Genomic DNA, 27,276 nt, shown 5'->3' with positions numbered 1-27,276 from the left:
TAGGATGACATCTGTTATATGGACTGTGGCCAGCCTTAAATCTGGTTATTGCTGTTTGGAACGTGCTGCTGAAAACCAGACTTAAAAAGGCTCTTCCTGTTAATGCACAGCTTATTCTGTCTCTTGCTTCACAGGGAAGAAAAGCTGATTTAGTAATTGAAATGGATGCAATACTAAATTACAGGTCAGAAGATACTGAAGATTACTACATGTTACTGGGATGTGATGAACTGTCTTCGGTAAGACAGTGGATAATGCTGTTCTTTTTCACAACAGGTTTTCAAGTTTTTATTTAAGGTTTTAACTTTGAACTTTTAGTCACATTGTCTAAAAACCTAATCTTACATTACTTTAAAGTATGTTTGGCTTAGAGAAAGTTAAGGATTTAAATCCTAGATCTTTACTGGAGTAGTGTCCTTTTGTGATTTTACAGATGGTTCTGATTGAATATGTGTATTTGGGCACATGGCCATAGACTCTATTTCAAATATACTAAAAATATATATTTGAAACTTTATTGTAATGCTGTTGGCAGTGTTTTACAGAACACATAAGCTATATCTTTACTATGGTAATTTATACTATAATTGAGATGAAATGTAATTTTCTAGTAATTAGTGATTTTAAAATATTTTATTAAAATATGTACTCTTATATGAGCAGTTAAATTATATAGACCAAAAAATATCCTTTTATGTTAACATCTTAACTTAAAAATTACTTAAAAGGGTGGCTTCTGAAACCAAACATGTGAAAACTCTATAGTTGTTCACTTGATCTACAATGAAATAATGTTTTTAAAGGGCCACATAGACAATGATGAAGGTTGTAAAAGTTTTGAAAATTATGGAAAACTCTAAATTTCATATATTAAAAAAATTATGGAAAACTCATTTATAATTCTATCTCCCAAGATATAATTATCTCCCAAGGATAATACTATTAATGTTTGGTATATTAAACTTCAGTCTTTTTCATATATATATATATATATATATATATATATTTAGAAATATGTTTGGGAAGATATTATATATTTACTTGTTGATTCCTGCTTTTTACCCGCTAACATTATAACAAGGATTTGTCCATGCCATTAAACACTCTTCATATGTATTTTAATGTTGCATATTTCATTTTATTGTTGTATCACAATTGATTATTTTCTTATTGTTAAGTATTTCATTGATTCCTAGTTTTCCAATGTTTTAAATACTATTGAGATGAATATGAAGTATATTTCAATTATATTATTGAATATATTATCTTATATTTTATATAATAGTTACTAAAATGTTTTATTACTAAAACATAGCTATTAATATTAATATTTTCAAGCAAAATATTTTTCTATTTATCTTTGTTTCATAAGGCTGGAGTTTAGTAATAATATGTGCTTAATTTTGTTTGGAAAATAGAATGTGACCTTGGACACAAAGGATTAAAATCTCTATCTTCATCACACTGAGGAAGACATCTTAAGTATCTTATAGTTAAACACACACACACACACACACACACACACACACACACCACACCCCAGATTATAACACTCTTTTAGTTGCATATTTCCCTTTAGGATAATATGTTATTCTTGTTTATTTGGTGGTGATTTACTTACAGCAATTAAGAAAGCTTATTACCATTTTTACTATCTTTATTATGAATTATGCTATTGCCAAATAATTTTTGAAGGAGATTTTTAAAATCAAAGGAACATCACTTAACTTGATAAGCTTCACAATTTAGATTTTACAAAAATGTTGTCATGCTAAGTTATAAGGTAAAGGTTGTTCTATTCCCATAATAAATATCTAGACCCGATTAGTCACTCTTTTATAGTTATGTGATTGTTTCCTCATTCTTTGAAGGAGAAAGAGCATTGGTTTTGAAAAGACTTAAAAAAAAAGTTCGTATTATTTATAATGTTTACAACAGTGTCCTTTCGTTATAGTCAGCCCTTTTGTTACCAGTTGTAGTCATACTTCTCTGTATGTACTGTGGCATGTATGAAAAGGAGAATAAAAGCATTGTCTTGCAATTCTTTCATTACTGATTCTGTCCCTGCCATAGATGTTTAAATTACAATCATTTATTTAAAATGAAATGATCTGTCACAATTTTGTCAATTCTTTTTATATGTATCCTTTCCCTCTTTTCATATATATCTTTCCCATTTAAAAATATTTCAATTACATTTTTTTAAGTATTTAGTGTGACATTTCCTTTATTGATTTGTATTGGATGGATTTCTTTTGCTTCAAATATTCCTTGATTTGATGCTTTAAAAAATTGACCAGAAATGTTCATACTCAAAAGCATTTAGGAGCACCTAGCTGTCTTAGTTGGTAGAATAGAAGACTCTTGGTCTCAGGGTCATGAGTTCAAGCTCTACATTGGGCATGGGCCCTACTTAAAAAAAAAAAAGAAGCAATTTAGCAGTTATAATTTCAAAGCGACTTAATATGTTGATTCTATTTATAACAACTGAGTTGAGCCACACACAAAATTCTTTTGCTTTAGTATATAGTTGTTACAATTTATTTATTTATTTGTTTGTTTATTTTTTTAAAAGTTTATTTATTTATTTTGAGAGAGAGAGAGAGAGAGCAGGGTAGGGCAGAGAGGGAAGGAGAGAATCTCAAGCAGGCTCTTCACTGTCAGCATACAGCCTGACCCGGGGCTTGATCTCACAAACCGCAAGACCATGATTTGAGCCAAAATTGAGAGACAGCTGCTTAATAAACTGAGACCCTCAATATATAGTTCTTACAATTTAAAGCTTGTGTTGAAAATTAATGAAATGACATATATAAACCATGGGAGGATTTCTGCTCTGTTGAGTAGAAAACAACATACCCTCATTTCAAAAACACGTATTGCAGATTGATTCCAAGTTAATCAGCTTTTTTCGCCCTGCATCAGATTTTACACAAAAGACACATGTTATGAAATCTTCTAAAGTCTTTATGAATGCATACACCACAAACTAGGATGTATATCAAATAAGATATCTCCTTGATGTATATTTTATTTGATTTTTTGGTATTTGGTCACCATTTCAGTAGTAATGATAAGAAGGCATCGTGATTTTAAGATTTCACAGTCTTGAAAATTGAGCATAAACTTGATAAATGGAGACATCTATTTTTTGTTTCTAGTTCTCTTCCTTATTGACTTCAGACCACCTGGGTTTAAATCTTACCATTTACGAGCTGTGTGACCTTGGGGAAATGACTTAATTTTTTTCTATGCCTTTGTTTCCTAATCTGCAAATGGGGGTAATAATTATAGTACCCACCTCATAAAGGTGTTGTGGGGATTAAATGAGACATGCTAAATAAAGACTTAGACTAGTGCCTGGCACATAATAAGTTGTGGTGTTGTTTTGGCCACACAATAATACTGGACACTTGGAACTTTGTAAATTTAGACAATTCTGTCTAAAGGGTTGGGGGGGGGCGGCGGGGATAGAGGATCTGAGGCAGGCCCTGCCCTAATAGCAGTGAGCCTGATGTGGGGCTGGAACTCAGGAACAGTAGATCATGGTCTGAAGTTGGACACTCACCCAACTGAGCCACCGAGGTGCCTCTTAACAGACTTTTTAAAAGCAGTTTTAGATACATAGCAAAATTGAGTGGAAGGTATAGAGCTTTTCCATATACTTCCTTCCCTTCACTAATGCCTAGCCTCCCTGTTATCAACATCTCCACTAGGATGGTACACGTGCTACAACTGGTGAACCTACACTGATATAATCACCCGAAGTCCATAGTTTGCATTATGGTTCACTCTTGGGTTTGTACATTTTATAGGTTTGGACAAATGTATAATGACATTTATCATACAGAGTAGTTTCACTGCTCTAAAACTCCTCTGTGCTCTACCTGTTTGAATAATTTTTGACTTAAAGAAAAATTGCAAAAATAACACAGAGTTCATGTATACACTTCATCCCGCTCCCCTTAATGTTAACATTGTATTTACAATTATCACGCATAGTAAAATTATACAAATCAGAAAATTAGCATTGGCACAATAGTATTAACTCAACCAGGGGCCAGCAAGCTTTTTTTTTTTTTTTTTTTTTTTTTTTTGTAAGGGGCCAGATAGACCAAGCCACGACTAGGGTGAGGCAAGCAGAGCACTTGGGATACAAAATTTAAGGAGGCACTAACTCTCAGGATTGTGCAAGTGCAAAAGTCTATGAGAGTAAGGCTACCTCCTTAAACCTAGGCATCCTGCTTGTTTCTCCTAGGTGCTGACCCTGAGACAGCAAACATTTTAGAGTTTGCAGGACTCTAGCACAACTATTCAATTCTGCCATTGCAAGAAAGTAGCCATAGATAATATGTAAATGAATGACGAAGGCTGTCTTCCCATACAATTTTATTTAAAAAAAAAAACAAAAACAAAACAAACAGGTGGCAAGCCAGATATGTCCTTTGGGCTAGAGTTATTCAACCTCTGATCTAAAGGATAGGTCTCATTCTAATTTCATCAGTGTTTCTACTAATGTCTTTTTTCTCTTTCAAGATCCAATCTAGAATCCATTATTACACTTAGGGGTCTTGTTCCCTGAGTTTCCTTCACAATGACAATTTCTCATACCTTCCTTTTTTTTTTTTCATGACTTGGACACTTTGAAAAGTAATGGTCAGTTATTTTGTAGAATGTCCCTCCGTTTTGGTTTGTCTCAGGTTTTCTCCTGATTAGGCTGAGGTTATGTGTTTTTGGAAAGAATACTGCTGAAGTGATATTGTACCTTTTTCAGTGTGTCATATCTGGGTACGGGATGTCAATATGTCCTAATGATCTAAACACATAGTTAAGGTTGTGTTTTTCAGGTTTCTTCTGCCAGGTTTTTCCACTGTAGGGTTACTATTTTCCCTTTGGTAATTAAAAAATATTTTTGGTGAAGATTCTTTGAGGCTATAGTGTTCCACTTCAGACTTTCACTGGCTGATTTTAGCATCTTTTGGTGTATCTTGCCTGTAACAGTTACTACGATGGTATTTGCCAAATGGTAACTTTCTATTTTCTTTATTCACTTTACATTTATTACTTGGAATTCTTCTGTAGAGAAAATATATCCTTTATCCCACATTTATTTATTTATTCAACTACTTTTGTCACTATGTATTAATAGTTACTGTATTTTATGGGTTATAACACAATACTACCATTATATATTTTGTGGCTCATATTATTTCTATAGCTTATGTTTTGATTATCATTTGATTACAATGATGTAGGATGATCTCACTGAATTTATTTTGGGAATATTGCTAACGTTTGGAGTTTTATATAAGGGAAAAATCCAGTTTCACACTAAGTGAACTGAAATGATGGATACTAATTCACCCACTTATTAATATGAGTCTTCTCTTTTCTATAGCATATGAATTTCCATCACTAGAATCAGTTCATTCTTTTAATGAATAAATCATAATTTTCAGAAAGCTTCTCTTATGCTATAATGGTGTTAAAGAACATCTGTTAGTCTATAATCAAGTATTTATTCAACACTTGGCATTGGGCCAGTACTAGAAGTGATGGGGGTAAAAGAAAACAAAACAAAAAGGTGAGAAATTGTATAAGAACCTTGGCATCCAGCTGAGGAGCCAAACTAATACAAAGGAAATAGAGAAAAAATAAGGACTGTGCTATGCGGTATTGTTGGTAAGTGCAACAGAAATTACAGGAAGACTATCTGAAAAGATTTCAGAGAAGAGATGATGCTTGAAATGATCAGACTAGGTCAAAATTTAGACACATAGAGGGAGAGACAGAAGGCATTTGTGTGGCCAGAGAAAGCTGGAGAAGATTCATCCAAGTGGGAACCAGATTAGTGCCTATTGCACACTGGAGTATTTGCTGACACAGATCAAAATATTGTGCTAATAGGCTGTGGAAAAGATAAGTTTTTAAGTTTTAAAGTTTAATTTCTAAAACTAATATTTTTTTAAAAAAATTAATGTTTCTTTAGTTTTGAGACAGAGACAGAGACAGAGAGAGTGAATGGAGAAGGGGCAGAGAGAGGGAGACACAGAATCCAAAGCAGGCTCCAGGCTCTGAGCTCTCAATGCAGAGCCCGTATAGGACTTGAACTCACAAACTGTGAGCTGAAGTTGGATGCTCAACTGACTGAGCCACTGGGTACTCCATAAAAACTAATATACTTTCAATAAGAAGATGTGGGGTATGAAGAGAACATGGAGAAAAATATTAGCTTAGATGCTTAAAATCTGGGAGTATATGTGTGTGTATACACATATGCTATATTTATGTGTTATGTAAATACATGCATATATGCGTTAATATTTACAATGTGCCTGTCTATATCTGTATGGAGGCAGACTGCCTGAGTTCAAATACTGGCTCTGCTACTTACCAGCCCGATGGCCTTGGGAAAACCACTTAACTTTTCTGTGTATTGACTTCTTAATCTGTAAAATGGGAATAATAACAGTACCCACCTCACAGAGTTGTGGGAATTAAATGAGATGCTATATGCACAGTGCTTAGAACAGTGCTTGGCATATAATAAGTCTTAATAAATCTTAGCTATTGTTATTGTTATTATATATGTATATATATATATTATAATCCCTTTTAAGGTAAAACATTATGGTTTTATGCCTCATATAATGCTTTGTAGTTTACATTTCTTCATAGAACTATATTATATAATTTTTCTCAGATTATTAAAAGTCTTCTACTACAAGATGAGTTTTTAAAGTTTATTTATCTATTTTTTGAGGGAGAGTGAGAGAGAGAATATGAGCAGGAGAGGGGTAGAGAGAGAGGAACAGAGAGAATCCCAAGCAGGCTCTGAGCCATTAGCCCAGAGCCAATCTCACCAACCATGAGATCATGACCTGAGCTAAGACCAAGAGTCAGCTGCTTGGAGCGCCTGGGTGGCTCAGTCAGTTGAGCATCCGACTTCGGCTCAGGTCATGATCTCATGGTCTGTGAGTTTGAGCCCTGCATCGGGCTCTGTGCCGAAAGCTCAGGGCCTGGAGCCTGTTTCAGATCCTGTGTCTCCCTCTCTCTCTGACCCTTCCCCGTTCATGCTCTGTCTCTATCTCAAAAAAATAAATAAATGTTAAAAAAAATTAAAAAAAAAAGAGTCAGATGCTTAACCAACTGAGCCACCCAGGTGTCCCTACAAGATGATTTTTTTAATGACTGTAAAATATCTCAGCCTAAGAAATATTTCAGTTAACTTTAATATCTTATTACTGGACACATAGGTTTTGTTTAAAATTTATAACATTTTATTCGTTGAACCTTGTTGTAAGTAAATAATTTTCCCACCTCTGACTATCTCCTTAGACAAATTTCTATAATTGGAATTGTTATATCAAAGAATAAAAAAAATTATACACTTTTATGTATATATACATATACATAAATATCTTCAATTCTATCACTCTTTGATATCTAGGTAGGTAGATAGATAGATAGATAGATCTCTGTATATATCTATTTTCAGGAAATTTGCATCCTTCCCCAAGAGAGTATGAGAATGTTCATTTCTTTGTATCCTCAATGACACTGGTCATTATCATGCCTTAGATGTTTTGATCTATTTGGTTATGAGTAAAGTTGAACATTTGTTTGTATGTTTATTGGCTAGCATAATAGGCAGTTTTCCAGACCATTGAACATTGGATTAGGAAAACAGGATTCAGTGGACCTTGACATGGAGGGCCTCATTTGTCCATGGACTACACTTGGCATGAGCACATGGGGTGGGGATGCCAGGAGATAAATGGAACATTCCCAAGACAAACTAACCTGCTTTACCAGTTAGTTTACCCAGAACCAGCCTACCTAGGAGATTTGTAATAAATTTTGTGACACTAAAACTATAAAAAGTAATGAAAGGCAGATATGGACTATTCTTAATTTTTTTAAATATTAATTTGGCAAAGTAAAGAAAATATAAATGAGAAACTAACAATCACATACATTAGCATTATTGAGAATTAACCATTTTAGTACATTTGCTTCCATGGACTTATACTAGAATGTTTCTTAATGGGATAAAAATGAAAAAATAAAACAACAAAAAAAACCCTCCGAATTTCCTACCTTTGATAGATATGTATAATTTTATCCATTTATCTTATTAAAGTCCTCCAATACATATATACATAAATATGTGTATAAGTGTGTAAAAAATGTATCTTGAAGGGTGAAACCTGTTATCCTGGGGGGCTGAGGGGTAAAGGAACTTTTACTTTTTGTTCTGTATTGATATAAGTATCTTCAAAGAGAGATTATGAAATTCATAAATAGCTTAATTAAAAATGCTTACTACTACTACTAGAATCTTTAGAATTTTTAGTATTTTAAAATTTAAAGACAAGTCTCAGTCTCATTTTCTTTGTTATATAAGCAGTTTATAGTGACTGATGGTCACTATAGGTCACTCTATGGTCACTATAGGTTACTCTATGGTCACTATAGGTCACTCCTAGGGAGCACCTAGGAAGAGGAAACACAATTAATCACAGTTCTGAAAAGGAAGTCTATCTCTTCCTGTTATTCCACTGGATTCCCAGTAGATGCTTAACAAAGAAAAGAATAGTTATTAGTCTGGGCATTTAATGCATATGCTTATCTAGTACAGCCTGGCTGTATTATTATTTTTTTAAAGATTATTATTATTATTATTTATTATTATTATTTTTTAAAGATTTTATTTTTATTTTTAATATTTTATTATTATTATTTTTTAAAGATTTTATTTTTTAGTAATCTCTACACCCAGGTGGGGCTTGAGCTCACAACCCTGAGATCAAGAGTCACATGCTGTTCCAATTGAGCCAGCCAGGCTTCCCTACAGCATGGCTCTAAAAAAGTGAAGAAAATTTTTTCCAAGGATTGATTAAGGATGACATGGAGCTGATAAATTTATGTTTTTACCATGAGTCTTATGACAATTTTAAGCTGAGCCTCTTGAGAATTTGTTTCTCAAACAAGAGGTCCTTTCCTTTCATTAATTAGTGGATAGTAAATATGCAACTTGGTAATAGATCCCTAAGAATTCTGCCATTGGTTAAGATTATTGGATTTGAGAGGCACCTGGGTGGCTCAGTTGGTTGAGTGTCCGACTTTGGCTCAGGTCATGATCTCACAGCTCATGTGCTCAAGCCCCGCATCAGGGGCTGGCTGCTGTCAGCGCAGAGCTCACTTCAGATCCTCTGTCTCCCTGTGTCGCTGCCCCTTCCCTGCTCATGCTCTTTCTATCAAAAATAAATGAATATTAAAAAAAAAAGATTACTGGATTTGAAGTCCAACTTCTTAGTTAACGAAAAATTTGGCTTTTTTAGTAACTAGTTAAATGATTTCAGACAAGTTACTTAACCACTGACATTTAGTTTTAGCTATTATTATTGAGTTCTTACTACAATTAGGCTTTGTGTTAAATGCTCTATTTCTATCATTCATGTAATATAAAGATAAGGAAACTAGGCACATGGAAGTTATACAACTTGCCTAAAGTCTCTGGCAGAACTGGGCTTTAAAATGAAGCAATCAGGGGCACCAGCCTGGCTCAGTCAGTAGAGGATGTGACTCTTGATCTCAGGGTCATGAGTTTGAGCCCCACGTTGGGTGTGGAGCCTACTTAAAATAAAAATTAAAAAACAATATAAAACAAACAAAATAAAACAAATTATATTGTGGAGCCACATAATCACTGTTGTCTCCTGCTGCTGTCATTGGAATTATAATTAACAAAGACAAGTATTGATTATGCATGATAATAAGGTTTAGATGGCTGAGTGAAATCAAATCAAATCAAAATGCCTCTCAAACTTCATATTACTTTGGCTGAAGTTTCTCTTTTCCCAATCAAAATCTCCAACTACACTGTTAATTGGTAACAAAATTAACAGGTTTGAATTATGTCCTTTTAATTGTGAAATTCTTAATAAAAAAAAGAGAGGGGCAAAAGGCCTAACGAGAGAACTTTATAATGGGTCATTTATAAACTAGACAGTCATCCTTGAATAATGAATGATGACTAAGCATCTTTTGAAGAACTCAGATGAGTGAACGCCTCTTCTATGTATTCTTAGAATAAACCTATCTGACCATTCGTGACATTTAAATATATTGAGCTCACAGGTGTCTTGGGCTATCATCTAAATGCAGTAGCAAGTTAGGGGCGCCTGGGTGGCTTGGTCGGTTAAGCGTCGACTTCAGCTCCAGTCATGATCTCACAGTCCGTGAGTTCAAGCCCCACGTCGGGCTCTGTGCTGACAGCTCAGAGCCTGGAGCCTGTTTCAGATTCTGTGTCTCCCTCTCTCTCTGCTCCTCCCCTGTTCATGCTCTGTCTCTCTCTGTCTCAAAAATAAATAAACGTTAAAAAAAAAATTAAAAAAAAAATAAATGCAGTAGCAAGTTAAACTGTTATCAGTATTTGGAAAGAAGTTTTTATTGAATGCTTTCTGAATTTCATTATCAAGGCATTATTTCTTAGAGTAAAATGTCAAAATACAAATACAAGGATCACAATAAAAGTTGGGTTGATCATGGCTGTTTTGAAAAGGAATGATGCCTAACTTCTTTCTTAATGCCGTTTAATTTGGAATCCTTATTTTTAACATCAGTTTTTGTTTTAGGTTGAACAAATCCTGGCGGAATTTAAAGCCAGAGCCTTGGAATGTCACCCTGACAAGCATCCTGAAAACTCCAAAGCTGGTAAATATTTAATAATGTCTGTTTCCCATAAAAATGAATAATATCTAAATCTAAAAAGCTATTGAATAATTATCTAATTTTCTTTTATATATTATGCTCAAACTTATTCTTTCATTCAATGCCAAAGAATGTTTTTTGCCCTATTTGATGGTAGGAGGGGAGGGAATGGTGTAGGGTCCTTTCTCCAATAGTAGTCATTTCTCATCCATTTTTCTTTCTGCTGTAACATGCTGCTTCCTGGTTTAAAATTTGTTCACTTTATGCTTTATTTCACCAGCTCTTGAGAGTTAACATGACTTAAGTATGTTTGTAACTAGGTGATTGTCTTGATGAGAACTTGATGTATTTTCTTCTTTTGGGGGAACTGAATATGTCTCTATATGATATATGGTAATATATTCATACTTTTGAGTTTTTTCTTTAGCATAATTTAAATTCCCTTATCATAAATTTTGACATAACTGCTCATGTGTATCTCAACTTAAAATAATACAGACAGGAGGAGCACCTGGGTGGCTCAGTTGGTTGAGTGTCCGACTTTGGCTCAGGTCATGATCTTGCGGTCTGTGAGTTCGAGCCCCATGTCGGGCTCTGTGCTGACAGCCCAGAGACTGGAGCCTGCTTCCAATTCTGTGTCTCCCTCTCTCTCTGCCCCTCCCCCGCTCATGCTCTGTCTCTCTCTCTCTCTCTCTCTGCCAAAAATAAATAAACATTAAAAAAAATAATAATACAGACAGGGGCACCTGGGTGGCTCAGTTAAGCACCCAACTCTTAGTTTCGGTTCTGGTCAGGATCTCGTGGTTTGTGGGTGTGAGCCTTGCATCAGGCTCACTGCAGTCAGCCTGTCAGTGCAGAGCCTGCTTCAGATCCTCTGTCCCTCTCTCTCTGCCCCTCCCCTGTTTGCGCTTTCCCAATAAATAAATAAATATTAAAAAAAATACAAACATACCATTTATCCTTCTTTAACCTGTCTCCCTCCTGCTCCTCTTTTATCTCTCTCCTTCCTTTTAGAGCCAAACTTCCTGAAAAAGAAGTCCACAGTTTATATCTCTACTTCCTTTGCCAATTTTCAATTTATCCCAGGCTGACTTCCCTCTCACCTTTCTTGGAAATGGCTCTTGTAATAGTCATCAAAGACTTCTTGGCTGCCAAATCCAACATTTACTTTTTTAGGTTTTATCTTCCCTGAGTTTGCATCAGAAATTGGCACTGTTGACCAGGCCTCCTTGAAACATTCTTTCTTTTAGGTACTAAGATACACACTCATACTTTTCCTCCAACTTCTTGGGCTTTTCTTTCTTTCTTTCTTTCTTTCTTTCTTTCTTTCTTTCTATCTCTTTTTAATGTTTATTTATTTTTTAGAGAGAAAGGCAGAGTGTGAGCAGGGCAGGGCAGAGAGAGAGGGACAGAATCTGAAGCAGGCCCCAGGCTCTGAGTTGTCAGCACAGAGCCTGATGCGGGGCTTGAACTCATGAGTGGTGAGATCATGACCTGAGTGGAAGTCAGACACTTAACCAACTGAGCCACCCAGGCACCCCTTTGGTTTCTCTTTCTGTCTCTGTCGTGACTCCTCTTCTGCCTTAAATTTCCCTCCTAAACTCTCATTTCTGGGCTAACTCCCCACTTTCTCTCTGGAGTCTTCTTTAAAAAAATGTGTTTATTTGTTTTGGAGACAGAAAGAGAGAGAAAGAGAGCAAGTAAGGGAGGGGCAGAGAGAGAGGGAGACAGAATCTGAAGTAGGCTCCACACTCTGAGCTGTTAGCACAGAGCCTGAAGTAGGGCTTGAACTTGTGACCAGCGAGATCACAACCAGAGCTGAAGTCAGATGCCTAACTGACTGAGCCACCCAGGCACCCCAATTTCTCCCTGGAGTCTTGTCCAAGTCTGTGGCTTCAGTCATTAGCTGAAAGCTGAAAGCTGAAAGCTGATGGCTTTCCAGTCTATCCTTAACTCAGTTCTCATTCTGATCTTTGGACTCTAGTTTTGAGTGTTCTTAGAAATCTTCGTTTGGAGACATTTCAAAGTCACCTTGTCAGAAACTGAACTCATTGTTTTCCTCTCACCCTGTCTCAAATCTTGCTCATCTTTGTGTTTCCCCATCTTAATAAATGGCAACCCCATCCATTTAATTGGTCAAGCAGAAACCTGTCTCCTTGCTCTCCCTTATGTCTACATCTGTTCAGTTACCAAATGCTGGTGATTTACTTTCCACGTCTCTCCTGGAGGTCTTTTTTCCTACATCTTCACAGCCCCTAGAGTAGACAAGTAACCATCATTTCATGCCTGGATCCCTACAGCACTCCTTTCATTGCTTCACACTGCAGAGAGTGGATTTCTTTTTAATTATGGAAAAAATAAAATATTTAATATGTACAAAAAAGGTATAAGAATACAATAGCAAATACCTATGTATGCACACCTAGCTTAAAACTTCAGCAATGTAGTTGAAGTCTTTGTGTATTTCTTTTGTTTTTAATTTTTTTAATGTTTATTTATTTCTGAGACAGAGAGAGACAGAGCATGAGTGGGGAGGGGCAGAAGGAAAGGGAGACACAGAATCAGAAGCAGGGTCCAGGCTCTGAGCTGTCAGCTCGAACTCACAAACCATGAGATCATGACCTGAGCCAAAGTTGGTCGCTCAACCAACTGAGCCACCCAGGCGCCCCAAGTCTTTGTGTATTTCTACCTTGATTTTATCCTCAGGGTAGGTACTGTAATACTGTCTTACATTAGATGATTATGTTTACTATAGGTGCACATTATGGGTTTGTGTGTAGTATGTATATATATATGATTTTTCTATAAGGAAAATATTATGATTAAGACCTATCTTAATCCACATTGCACAAATGATAAAGCCCAAACTCCTCTTCATTAAAAAATTTTTTCCTTTATCTCTTTTTAAAGTTTTTATTTATTTACTTTGAGAGAGAGAAAGTGTGAGCAGGGGAGGGGCAGAGAGAGACAGGAGAGAGTGAGAATCCAAAGCAGGCTTGCACTGCTAGTGTGGAGCCTGATGCAGGGGCTTGAACTCACGGACCATGAGATCATGACCTGAGCTGAAGTTGGATGCTTAACCGACTGGCTTAACCACCTTAGCCACCCAGGTGCCCCAATTTTCTTTTATCTTAAGTTTCTTTATTAATTTTCTCTAGAAATCATTGATCCTTTTGATTTGTATAAATAGGCCATTTTCCAATATATCAAGTCATTTTTGTTATACTTTTTAAAAATTGAAAAAATTATTTTATTATTATTATTGTTATTATTATTATTATTTTGAGAGAGAGAGAGCACACAAGAATGGGAGAAGGGCAGAGGGAGAGAGAGACAGTCCCAAGCAAGCTCCACATTCAGCATGGAGCCTGATGTGGGGCTCCATCCCACGACCCTGAGATCATGACCTGAACTGAAATCAAGAGTCAGGTGCTCAACCAACTGAGCCACCCTAGTGCCCCATTTTTTGTTATATGATTTTTGCCCTTTTTATTGAGGCACAATTTGTTTAAGGCAATGTGAAGAAACTGTAAGTACAAACTTGATAAATTTTTGTCTACATATTACCAGTTTAACTGCTGCTCAGATGGATGTAGAACATTTCTGGCACCCAAGAGTCCCTTTTTACATCCTGTTCAAAGTCAGTATCCTGTCCCATTTTTGGATCTCTATTTCATTGACTAGTTTTGTCTAGTTTTGAATTTCATCTAAATGGAGTCATACAGTATATACTCTTTTGCTTTACATTATGTCTGTGATAGTTGCCCATTCTGTACTTGCAGCAATAGTTCATTCTATGTAATTGCTGGGTCTTTAGGTGCAAGCCCCTTCACGTTGTGCTTCCTGACTCCTTTGCATCTCTCCATTTTCATTTTCTCTCTACTACCATGCCTAAAATCCCATGTTTCAGCCACACAGAACTACCTTGATTCCTCAATATGCCTTGTTTTCCACTCTTCAGAACTTTATGCCTGCTTCTTCCTCTGTCTGGCTCCCTGTGAGGCCTGCACACCTCTCCACCTTGCTTTGATTGGTTAGCTCATCCTCTTGTGTCAGGTTTCAGCTTAGTCATGATTTCCTCTGGGAAGTTATGTGTGCCCCAGTTACCCAGAGCACACTGTACTTCAGGCAGCAAACCGTGTATCACACAATCTCCTTGTTGCCTATTTGCTTATTAGTCATGCTGAAAGCTCAGTGAGGCAGGCCTCCTGCTATCTTGTTCATAGTAATAGGCCCCTCGCATATTACTCGCATAGCACCTACCATGGAGGACACCTACTTTGTGCAAATCATTTATTGAATGAGTGAATGAATAAATTTCATGAACATTTCTTTAGGAGACATATTAATTACCTCTTTGAACTGGAGTTAGTATTAAGATAGATGCCCTGATGTAAAAGTATAAAAATTTGACAAAAACTTAAAAACAACTACCACCCCAGGTTATTCTTTAACTGGGTTCTTTTCCAATAAAGCATGGCTTTGAGTTGTTTCTCTGTCCCTGGCAAACAATTTCTGTTTGGGGTACATGATGAATCACTGTGCAATCATTGCCATTTCTGGTTACCATAGTGATGGGAATTTTCACGTACGGGCTACCTCAAGGCTTCTTGTTCAGAGAAACACTGAACTGTAAATATTGTTTAAAATGAAAGGTACACAGACATCAATATCTTCCCCTGTCGGGCTTGTAGTTGATAGATGATTCAATCTTTGGGTAGAAATTGTTTTCAAGTCTGTTTAAGCATCCATTTAATCAATTTAGATTAATATGACCTTCTGAAAATTTAAGTGGTTCTTTATACACTTGAAGAAGGATTAAGAATACTGATAAAAATATTGTAAAATGTTAAACAAAAATTCATCCGGTGCTGAATTTTAGTTTGACAGAAATTCAGAATACATTAGGCAGATTTTGAAACATATTTCATTAAGGTGAAAGTTTATAGAGCAACTACATTATACTTGTATGTATACCTTTTTGGTTCATTAAGTGTAGTCTTAATCATTTCCATTACTAACTACTGATATGTTATCATGATGGAGTAGTAGATATGGAGCACAATCTTGTCTGTCTGGATTGCTCCTAGCTCCCACTTATGAGCTAGTTGAACTTGGACAATCTCTTTGAGCCACAGTGTTCTAATAGGAAAAATGGGTAGACTAATAACATTATTGCTTCATGCACCTGATGTGGAGACTAACATTCCTGAGCATGCAGGAATAGCTCAGTGAATGTTGGCAATTATGACTCACTGGACTTTCTTTAGTTGTTGTTGTTTTTTTTAATGCAGGATTCCAAGATAAAAATTTAATAGAATGAGATAGTTTTCTTTTTTGTAAGTAAACATTACATCTTTCTCCTTTTCATTCTTTTTTTTTTTAAATTCTAAATCCAAGGCTTTTAGGTTTTGAGAAATCCGTTCTCCTCTTCAGGTGGGGGTGATGTAGGCAGGACCAGTTATGCTATAGACATTGTGTCACTGAGCTCAAAAGCTCCTGGCTGGTGTTCATGACAGTCCTGTGTGTACACGTGACAGTAACTGTTCCAGGCCAATGCTTTATTAACTTCTCTCTGACCTTGAAGAAGGGGATTTCAGACTGAATTAAAGATCTGTGAAATGGTATTTTTGTTATTGATTTGTAGGCTTCAAAAACATTGGGGTATTTGAAGGAGAGCTCCTTGTCCTTGCTAACTGATATCTTCTCATGTCTCCATGCTTTCCTACTTTAAAAACTCTTTATTGCTTTTTTATCTGTGAATAAAAATAACATACAGTAATAAATAATGTTGAAAGTGAAAGTACTCTCTTATCTCTCCCTAGCAGAGAAACACTATTAACAGTCGTGTATTTTCCTCCAGATTTTTTTCAAGGTATGTTCTGATATTATATTTTTGTTATTATTTTTCAAGTAATTGTAAGTGGCCTACATTTAAAACGTGGCTATGATAATACAAATTCTATTGTGAAATATGAATTTAAAAGAACTTCTGTATTTTCAGAACAGACCTAGGAGTTAAATCAGAATGTCTTTCAAAGGTCCCAGCGTCATTTGCTCACGTAAGCTTATAAAATGAGATCTCTCTTCTCAGAACTGGTAAATGTTTATCTTGTGTGATTCATTTGATTAGCTACATATTAAAGGGCAAATATAAACCCAAACTCATTTTTATTAAATGTGGTGGAGAGGATGGAACAAGGAAAGGCCACCTATCAGGAAAGATAAAGTCTCTTTAGCTTTCTGCTTATCAATTGTTGTCAAGGCATTGACATCAGAATAATCCCAAGCAGCCTTATTTCATTCTGGAGACTCTGTAAAACAGGTTAACAGTAATGTGCAAAGAAAAGGTGACTCATAGGGGCATCTGGGTGGTTCAGTCAGTTAAGCATCCGACTTCAGCTCAGGTCATGACCTTGCAGTTCATGGCTTTGAGCCCCGCATCAGGCTCTGTGCTGACAGCTCAGAGCCTGGAGCCTGCTTCATTTTCTGTATCTACCTCTCTCTTTGCCCCTTCCCCACTCATGCTGTCTGTCTCTCTCCCAAAAATAAATATACATTAAAAAAAATAGGGGCGCCTGGGTGGCGCAGTCGGTTAAGCGTCCGACTTCAGCCAGGTCACGATCTCACGGTCCGTGAGTTCGAGCCCCGCGTCGGGCTCTGGGCCGATGGCTCAGAGCCTGGAGCTTGTTTCCGATTCTGTGTCTCCCTCTCTCTCTCTCTGCCCGTCCCCCGTTCATGCTCTGTCTCTCTCTGTCCCAAAAATAAATAAACGTTGAAAAAAAAATTAAAAAAAAATAAATAAAATAAAAAAAAAATAAAAGGTGACTCATAGATAAATATATAAATCTTTACAACCACTGCTGTGGTAGTAACTGGCATATGCATCTGTGGTGATAATTTAATGAGCTTTTTATTCCTGTTGTAAAAAGTGACATCTTATTTGTACAGTGGGACATTTAAATTGTCGTCAGCAGCAGGAAGGATTACTCACTGGAGTGAGCTGCTATGGCAAGATGCTTTTTATTAGTTTGTTTATTTCCCTGTAATTTTCAATAACCCCATCTTTAGGGTCTTTCCTTTAATCCACCAGTTGCTCCTACCTCCAGTGGTGATATTAAGTAGCAAATGACCTGTGAGGTACTGTGCTGTCCAGCTTTGGAGTAGGGTCTTGGAGGGACCCTACTGTGGCAGGAAGTATGTCTGGTTGTTGGGGGAACACTTAAAGTGGTGGTGTTTGGAGGATGGGGGCTCGGAAATACCAAATCTTTACCACCTGGGGTATAGAAGTATTTCAGTATTTCCAGTACCATCAGTGTTGATGGTACATTTGCTTCAACACCTGTTTGAGAGACTCTTGACTAATTCCAATGAGGTATTTTAAGCACTATCAGAGCAATTTAATTAGTTTCCCCACTGATACTATTAAAATGTTCCTAATTCACAAAGTGTTTGAAGAATATGTGTCATTTCTTTGGTGGTTGGAGCTCAGAAAATAGTACTATATAACATCTTTATTATATTCACCTCAAAATAGGAAACATTCACTCATTGATTCATTGAACAAATACTTTTTGAGCACCTGCTATGCTGTTTCAATGCAAAGGATATAGCAGAGAACAAAACAGATAAAGTCTCTGTTTTCACAGAGTTTGTATTCTGGTAGAGGGGATAGATCATAAACAAATAAATACATAATGGCCCAGGACAAGTACTATAAAGAAAAGTAAAGTAGGGCAAGGGAGATAAAAGCGTGGGGCTAATGTACAGGCATTTTATATAACATAGTGAGGGAAGACCACCTCCACAAGACAGCATTTGTGATGACATCTGAAGGAAGTAAGCCATATGAGTGCCTGGGGTAAAAGTATTCTTTGTGGAAAGGATTGTAAGTGCCAAAGTCCTGCTTGGCATACTCAAGGAGGATCAGGGAAGCTCCTTTGGCTGTATCAAGGGAGATGGGGAAAGCAGAAGAAAATGAGGTCAGAGAAGGAAGAGAAGGTAGAGGGCAGGCAGAGCATGTTAGGCCTACTAGCCATGCCATTTCTCGTAAGAATTTTTAGTTTTACTCTGAGAGAAATGGGAAGTTATTAAAAGTCATTTTGAGGAGAGGAGTGATATTATATTACTTATTTTTAAAAAGGTCTCTCTGACTGCTGTGTAGAAAACAGATTGAGGCAAAGGCAAGGAGATTGGTTGAGAAGCTGGTATAATACTCCAACCAAGAGAAGATGGCGGCTTGAACCAGAGCAGTGATAGTGGAAATGGCAGCAAGGGGTCAGATCTTGGATATATTTTAAAAGTAGAGCCACTAGGGTTTGCTAAGGGATTAGAAGTGAGATGTGAGAGAAAGATAAAAGTCAAGGATGACTCCAAGTGCACAGAAAACTAATGAAATATTTTCTGACCCCCCAAGCAGAATCAATTGTGTCTCTATATTTCTTTTTTTTTTAAGTTTATTTAGAGAGAGAGAGAGAGGCCCTTTCCTGTATATTTCTATCACATGATTTTGAAATGGTTTGTTCATGTGTCTGATTCCTTACTAGACTTTGAGCTTCTGAAGGGCACAACTTGGATCTTACTGATGAATGATGACATTTTATTATCCCTGGAGGTGCAGAAGAAAGTGGAGATTGGAGGGTAGCATCCATTGCAGTAAAATGGAAAGTGCAGGAAGGAAGTGGAGAGCACCAGCTGGGGAACCTGGCTTGTTAGGGTTTGATTTTGTGGCTCCATCACTTGATGTTTTGGGACTTTGGGCAAGTTACATCAACTCCTTCAGCCTTAGATTCTTTAAAATGGGAATAATAATAATAATAATAATAATATCCACCTCATAAGGTTGTTGTGAAAAAGAAAGAAACTCTGTACTCATTAGTAATTACTTCCCATTTTCCCCTGTCCAGCCCCTGGTAACTATGAATCTACTTACTCTCTCTACATATTCATCCATTCTGGATATTTTATATCAATGGTATTATACAATATGTGGCTTTTTGTGACTGACTCCTTTCATTTAGCATAGTGTTTTCAAGTCTCATCCATTTTGTAGCATGTTTTAGTACTTAATTTATTTTGTGGCTGAGTGATAATTTCATTAAATGTATATACCACAGGGGCACCTGGGTGACTCAGTGGTTGAGTGTCTGACTCTTGATTTCAGCTCAGGTCATGATCCCAGTGTCATGGAATCGAGCCCCGTATCTCTCTCTCTCTCTCTCTCTCACTCTCTCCCTCTCTCTCTCTCTCTCTCCCTTTGCCCTTCTCCCCCCATTTGCACTTTCTCTCTAAAATAAAAAAAAATATATATGCATTTGTTTATCCAACTACTAACTGATGGAAATTTGAGTTGTTTCCACTTTATGGTTAGTATAAATAGTGTAACTATGAACATTCATATACAAGTTTTTGTGTGGGTGTATGTTTTCATTTTTCCTGGGTGTATATTTAGGGTTGGAATTTTTGGGTCATATGGTAACTCTATGTTTAACATTTTGATGAACTGGTAAACTGTTGGGTATTTTTTGTTTTGTTTTGGTTTGTTTTGTTTTATTTATTTATTTTGAGAGAGAGAAAGAGAGAACAAATGGGGGAAGGGAAGAAAGAGAGAGAGAGAGAATCCCAAGCAGGCTCTGCACTCTCAGCACAGAGCCTGACATGGGTCTCAAACCTACAAACCTTGAGATCATGATCTGAACCGAAATCACAAGTTGGACGCTTAACTGACTGAGGCGTCCAGGTGACCCTGGTAAATTGTTTTTCAAAACAGTTATACTGTTTTACAATCCTACCTGCAATACATGAGGCTTCAAATTTCTCCACATCCTCACCAACACTTGTTATTATCTATCTTTTTATTTTAGCCATTCTAGTGATTATGAAGTGTTATCTCACTGTGGTTTTGATTTGTATTTTCCCAATGACTAATGATGAACATTTACTCATGTGTTTATTGCTCATTTGTATATCTTCTTTGGAGAAATGTCTATTCATTTCCTTTACTAATTTTTAAATAGGCTATTAGTCTTTTTATTGAGTTGTAAGAATTTATATATTTTAGATATACATTCCTCATCACATCTCTAATTTGAAAATATTTTCTTCCATTCCATGGTTTGTCTTTTCACTTCCTTGATGATCTCTGAAGCACAAAATTTTCAGTTTTGATGAAGTACAATTTTGTTTCATTTGTTTGTTGTTTGCACTTGTGCTTTTGGTATCATGTCTAAAGAGCTGTTGCCTAATCCAAGGTCACAAGGATTTACTACCATATTTTTTCTCAGAGTTTTATAGTTTTAGCTTGTACATTTAGATCTATGACCCATTTTATCACTTCTTGGCATTTTGGCTAAGATCAAATGTAAGTCTATGATCCATTTTGAGTTAGTATTTGTATATGGTGTGAGGTAGGGACCCAATTTCATTCTATTATATGTGGATATCCAGTTGTCCCAGCACCATTTGTTGAAAAGACAATTTTTTTTCCCAATTTAATGATCTTGGTAGTTTTGTAGAAAACAAATTGACTGTAAATTTGAGGGTTTATTTCTGGACTCTCAATATCCCATTTATTTATGTTTAGTCTAATGCCAGTACCACACTGTTTTTATTAGAGTAGTTGTGTAAAAAGTTTTAAATTGGGAGTGTGAATTCTTCCAACTTTATTTTTATTTTTCAAGATTATTTTGGTTATTCTGGGTCCCTTGCATGTACATATGGATTTGTTAGGATGAGCTTGTCAATTTTTGCAAAAAGAGGCAGCTGGGATTTTGATAGAGATTGTATTAAATCTATAGAGCAGTTTGGAGAGTATTACCATCTTAGCAATGTTAGGTCCTCTGATCCATGAATATTGATGTCTTTCTATTTATTTAGATATTTAATTTCTTTCAACAGTATTTTATAGTTTTCAACATATAAATCTTCCACTTCTTTTGTTACCATTTTTTCTAAGTATTTTATTCTTTTGGATGCCATTGTAAATGGAATTCCTTAATTTCATTTTTCAGATTGCTCATTGCTACTGTATAGAAGCACAATTGATTTTTGTGTATTGATCTTATATACTGTTCTATAGAAAGTTTTAACTTCAGGGACACCCAGATGGCTCAGTTGGTTAGGCATCTTACTCTTGATTTCAGTTTGGGTCATGATCTCATGGTTTGTGAGTTCGAGCCCTGCATCTGGCTCTGCACTAACAGTGCAGAGCCTGCTTGGGATTCTTTCTCTCTTATTTTCTCTGACCCTCCCCCACTCACACTGTCTCTCTCTCAAAAAAAAGGTGCTGCAATGGAAATAATCCAGCTCCACTAAAAAGAGAGAGAGAGAGAGAGAGAGAGAGAGAGAGAGAGAGAGAGAGAGAGGGAAAAGTTTTAACTTCATTGAGGAGCAGAAGAGACATTGCAAGTGTTTCCAAAAGGGACACGCATGGTTTCTATTGTATGCCATCTGGTCAAATAGATCATTGACAAAGCTACCACTTATCAACTACCTACCATTTTATGTCTTGTGCTTAAAACTTCCCAATATCTTCTTATTGCTCTTACAACAAAAAGCCAGACTAGAATCCTTAGGCCTCTAAAGTCCTGGATGATCAGGCCCTTGTCTAGTCCATAGCCCCATTCTTCATTGTTCTTTCCAGCCCTGTGTCCTCCAGCCACATTGGCATCCTCTACTTTTTCTAAATCACCATGCTCTTTCCTGCCTTAGAGTCTTCATTTACACTGTTCCTCTAGCCTGATCACTGCCCTTCCTCATAACTACCACTAGAAAAGGTAGTTTTCTTCCTAGTAGATAAAATTGTAATTTTGAAAATGTTTATAAATGTCAGTCCCACTAAATAGTTCATGTATACTGTTCACACTTGTGTCATTAGCACCTGTAACAGCATCTGGCACATCACTGGAGCTCAGTAAAAGGAGTGGCTAAATTGTGAGTCAGACACTTTACATACATGATCTCACTTGTCCTTATGATTCACTTCACAAGAGGAAACTAAAGCTTGAAAAGGTGAACTGGCTCAAGGTCACACAGTGAGTAAAAAACAGAGACATACTCCAGTGAGATCAGTTTGCTTGGGAGTTTAAAATAACTCCTCCAGGAAAGAAGTGCTCATCTTTTGATTTGCTTTCCAGTGGAGACTTTTCAGAAACTGCAGAAGGCAAAGGAAATTCTCACTAATACAGAGAGTCGTGCCCGGTATGACCATTGGCGAAGGAGCCAGATGTCAATGCCATTCCAGCAGTGGGAAGCTTTGAGTGATTCGGTGAAAACAGTAAGTTTCTCTCCAGGATGATGTGAATTTATGAAGCTCAGGCTTCCCATGGATTAGACCCACACAAGAGCTCAAGAAGTCAATAAGTAAAGGGGGGAGACCAAGAAGCTGGTAGAATCTGTATATAACTCAGTGTCCACAAACTTCTGTGAAGGAAAATTCAATGGATCAGTGCCAGAAGAGCTCATGACTGCAAGAGCTCACTGGCTGTTTGATTCAATATATACAGTCCTCATTATCATTTATTGTTTTACACATTCTGATAACTGTGCTTCTCAAGTTGCTCATATAATACTGCTGAATTTGAACCAATGCAAATTAATCTCCTCCATCTTTTTAGTTCATATCAACCTGTTCTCTTGTCAAGGCTTATGAATTCTGTAAAACACAGAGTTTGATTAATTAAAGAAAACTGTAAATTATTTTAAGCTTATTATTGTTATAGGTTCAGAGAGACTTCTTAAACCATTGTATTCTCTTTCTTCATGCCATTAAAAAAACTAAATATAGGGGCCTAGGGTGGCTCAATCAGTTGAGTGTCTGAGTCTTGATTTTGGGTCAGGTCATGATCCCAGGGTCATGGGATCCAGCCCTGCATCAATCTCTGCATTGAGGGTAGAGCCTGCTTAAGATTCTCTCTCTCTCTTTCTCGTTCTCTCTCCCTCTGCCCCTTCACTGCTCATATGCATGCATGCTCATTCTCTCTTTCAAAAAAAAACCCTAAATATAAAAAAATAAGTATAATTACCATGTTATATACTTATTTTGTTCTTACATTGACCTTTATATATTATATAGAAAATATGATTTAAAAATTTTTCTACATTCTCAAGTATGACTTATTATCCAGCTTTTTAAAATAGGGACACTTTTCTATGACATGAGACTTAAAATACACAAGTTACTTTATTATATGTATATTTACTTATTTAAATGCAAGTTAGTTAACGTAAGTATAGTATTGGTTTCAGGAGTAGAACCAAGTGATTCATCACTTACATATAACACCCAGTGCTCATCCCAACAAGTGTCTTCCTTAATGCCTATCACCCATTTAGTTCATCCCCCACAAACTTTCCCTTCAGCAACCCTCAGTTTGTTCTCTGTATTTAAGAGTCTCTTATGGTTTGCTTCCCTCTCTGTTTTTATCTTGTTTTATTTTTCCTTCCCTTCCCCTATGTTTATCTGTTTTGTTTCTTAAATTCACAAATGGGTAAAATAATATGGTATTTGTCTTTCTCTGACTGACTTATTTCACTTAACATGATACTCTCTAGTTCCATTTATATTGCTGCAAATGGCAAGATTTCATTCTTTTTGATTGCCAAGTAATATTCCAGTGTGTGTGTGTGTGTGTGTGTGTGTGTGTGTACACAAATTACTTTATAGGCAAGTCTTTAGGGACATTTGATAGAATTAGTCTATAAAGGGATTCACATCTCTTGAATTACACCCCTTCAGGTCATTTAGATTTCCTTCTTAACAGTTTTTATTTAAAAAAGACTAGCAAATTGTTTTTTCACTGATAAAAGACCTATAATAGTGAGGGAGAGTCTTTGACATAATGGGGAAAACATTGCAAAACTCTCAAAGTGTATATAGTTGAAAGCCACTGTACATAAAATGTAAACTGTTTTGTTCATCTCATATTGGAATAAGTTATATATTCATGTGATTTGTTTCAAGTAGATTAATTATTTATGAAGGATTAACCATATGATTATTGAGTATATACACAAAATAACTAGATTCTTTAAAAATGTAGTAACTACTTCACATACTCAAAAATAAGAGTTTTTTCCTTTCCATTGTGTATATCCAAAATTCCTGGTTGACACTGACTAAACACTGTTCCACCATCTCCACATAACCATATTTCCATCCTCCTGAGTATGACACGTTGTAACTGCAATTGAATTAGTGACCCTTGCTATGCTAATACGTTTGGATTTACAATGTGCTTTTTTTTCTTTTTTTGATGATCTACTGAACTCTGTTATTTAATTTTAACCACTAATATCAAATTAGCTGTGGATTTTTCAAAAAATTTTCTCCAAATTTCTCCTTTATATTGCCAATGTCTTTCCTTTAAATGCTAATTTTCTGTCTCCAAACATGTCATTTCTGCCTTGAATTTAGGTTAACTATGGACTGTTTGAAGTCTTACAGTACAATATAATATTTTATTTTATTTTTTGTTTTTATTTTTCTTAACGTTTATTTATTTTGAGAGAGTGTACGTGTGTATGAGGCAGAGAGAGAGGGAGGGAGAGAATCCCAAGCAGCCTCCACACTGTCCCCGCAGAGCCTGGTGCAGGGGTCTATTCCACAAACTGTGAGATCATGACTTGAGCCAAAATCAAGAGTCAGATGCTTAACCGACTGAGGCACCCAGGCACCCCACAATAATAATATTTTAGATATTACTGGCTGAATCATTTGTCTTGTCAGCAAAATTGAAACAGTATGCTGAGCCAGTATATGGTTTGAGATTTTTTTATTAATGGAACAAAAATGATAAGATGCATATCTTTTTGCTTTAAATCAATGGTGATATTTTTTTCATGTACAGTCCTCTTAGGGCTAAACCTTGTCGTTTTCCTTAAAAAAACTTTTTGTAATGTTTATTTATTTTTGAGAGAGAAAAACAGAGCGTGAGCAGGGGAGGGGTAGAGAGAGAGGGGACACAGAATCTGAAGCAGGCTACAGGCTCCAAACTGTCAGCACAGAGACAACGCGGGGTTTGTGAGTCGAACTCACAAACCGCGAGATCATGACCTGAGCCAAATTCGGACGCTTAACCTACTGAGCCACCTAGGTACCCCTAAACCTTGTTTAGGGTGCTTGCTTTTGTTTCTCTTCCTCAGTGAATCCCCTATATCAAGTTTCACATGTTTCGTAACTCATTTAATAGACTTTCTAACTATTTCCTCTCATTCTTTTCTGTTCTAATCCTTACAGTCTTTACGTGAAAGCCTCATCTGTGTATAACATTTTAGTTGTTGCTTTCGATGTGCATGCATTTCATTTGTTCATCCTTTCACATTCACCATGTAGAAGAATTAACAACAATTATCATGCTAATATTGTTCACCTTCTAAATAGACCATTGTCTCTCCTTTTGTAGATAAACATCACCATTAGGCTAGTTGGGTTAGGTATGTTACGTATGCCATCTGACAATAAAATGATTATAACTAAAGGTTTAAATTTTAGGTGACATTTAGCTAAAACACATCTGCATGTTTGCTTGCCCTATACATTTATAGATTGTTAAATCCCATAAAACCCCTACCCTTTACATCACCAACCCTGTGTTTCTGCTTTTTATGTAAACAATACAATCCCTCTGGATAGGATAGAATTGGTGGGAGTAATATTAGTCTGATGTAGGACTTGAACCCAAGAACTGTGACATCATGACCTGAACCAAAACCAAGAGTCAGATGCTTAACTAACTGAGCCACCCGGGTACCCCATGTGATATGGGTTTTATTTAAAAAAATTTTTTTAACATTTTTTATTATTTATTTTTGAGACAGAGAGAGACAGAGCATGAACAGGGGAGGGGCAGAGAGAGAGGGAGACACAGAATCTGAAACAGGCTCCAGGCTCTGAGCTGTCAGCACAGAGCCCGACGCGGGGCTCGAACTCACGGACGTGAGATCATGACCTGAGCCGAAGTCAGATGCTTAACCGACTGAGCCACCCAGGTGCCCCGATATGGGTTTTAAATAAAGGGATATGGGGAGAGGTCTTCAGTTATCCCAGCCTTTGGGTCTTGGGGTAATCTGAAAACAGAGACCTTTCTAACTCAAAGAATCTTAGGGAAATTCACTGCTGTGATGCTAAATGGTTTTACCCCAAGGAATCCAGGATATGAATGGTTCTCCCTCTAGTTCTGAAATACATGGCAGATTGGCTTTAGAGTGGCTGTGGGAAAATGGTTGCAGCAAAGCTACAATCAAAATAAAGTGCTGGGAAAAATTCTTATAAACTGTTGTAACTGTCATGTCATATCCATTGCTATACATTTTATAAAGAGTTAATGGAAACAGATTTTTAGTGAATTGATTGTTTGACAAATTGATTACTTCTGGGAGAGCTTGTTGGGACTGCCAGTTACCCTCACGTGGGTCTATTTGTCTACTGATTGTTTCTGGGTTCCTGGGCTCAGCGCGGTGCCCTTGTGGTGAGTCCAGTTGGCTACAGACTACTAGGGAAGCTTCCTATTATGCCTGGGTGGCTAGGCTATCCTCCATCAGATGGGAAACAGTGTGCAATTC

General features: G+C 36.5%; 1 protein-coding gene across 4 annotated transcripts in view; it reads left to right on the top strand.

Moving 5' to 3' along the window:
* DNAJC12 (DnaJ heat shock protein family (Hsp40) member C12) overlaps positions 1-27,276 on the top strand; it is a 44,882-nt gene continuing 17,606 nt past the window's right edge. Inside the window, exons 1-3 of one of the 4 annotated variants that reach the window (XM_053207089.1) lie at positions 1-239; positions 10,641-10,719; positions 22,851-22,990. In XM_053207089.1, coding sequence (XP_053063064.1) covers positions 162-239; positions 10,641-10,719; positions 22,851-22,990 — 297 coding nt within the window. In that variant the 5' untranslated portion in view covers positions 1-161. The remainder of the gene's footprint in view (positions 240-10,640; positions 10,720-22,850; positions 22,991-27,276) is intronic. The other 3 variants (XM_027062105.2, XM_015063334.3, XM_015063333.3) reach the window with 3 other exon arrangements.

This window comes from Acinonyx jubatus, chromosome D2, assembly GCF_027475565.1.
Source record: "Acinonyx jubatus isolate Ajub_Pintada_27869175 chromosome D2, VMU_Ajub_asm_v1.0, whole genome shotgun sequence".
NCBI lineage: Eukaryota > Metazoa > Chordata > Mammalia > Carnivora > Felidae > Acinonyx > Acinonyx jubatus.
The sequence above is the reverse complement of the archived record's forward strand: the minus strand, read 5'-3'. Positions and strand labels throughout refer to the sequence as shown.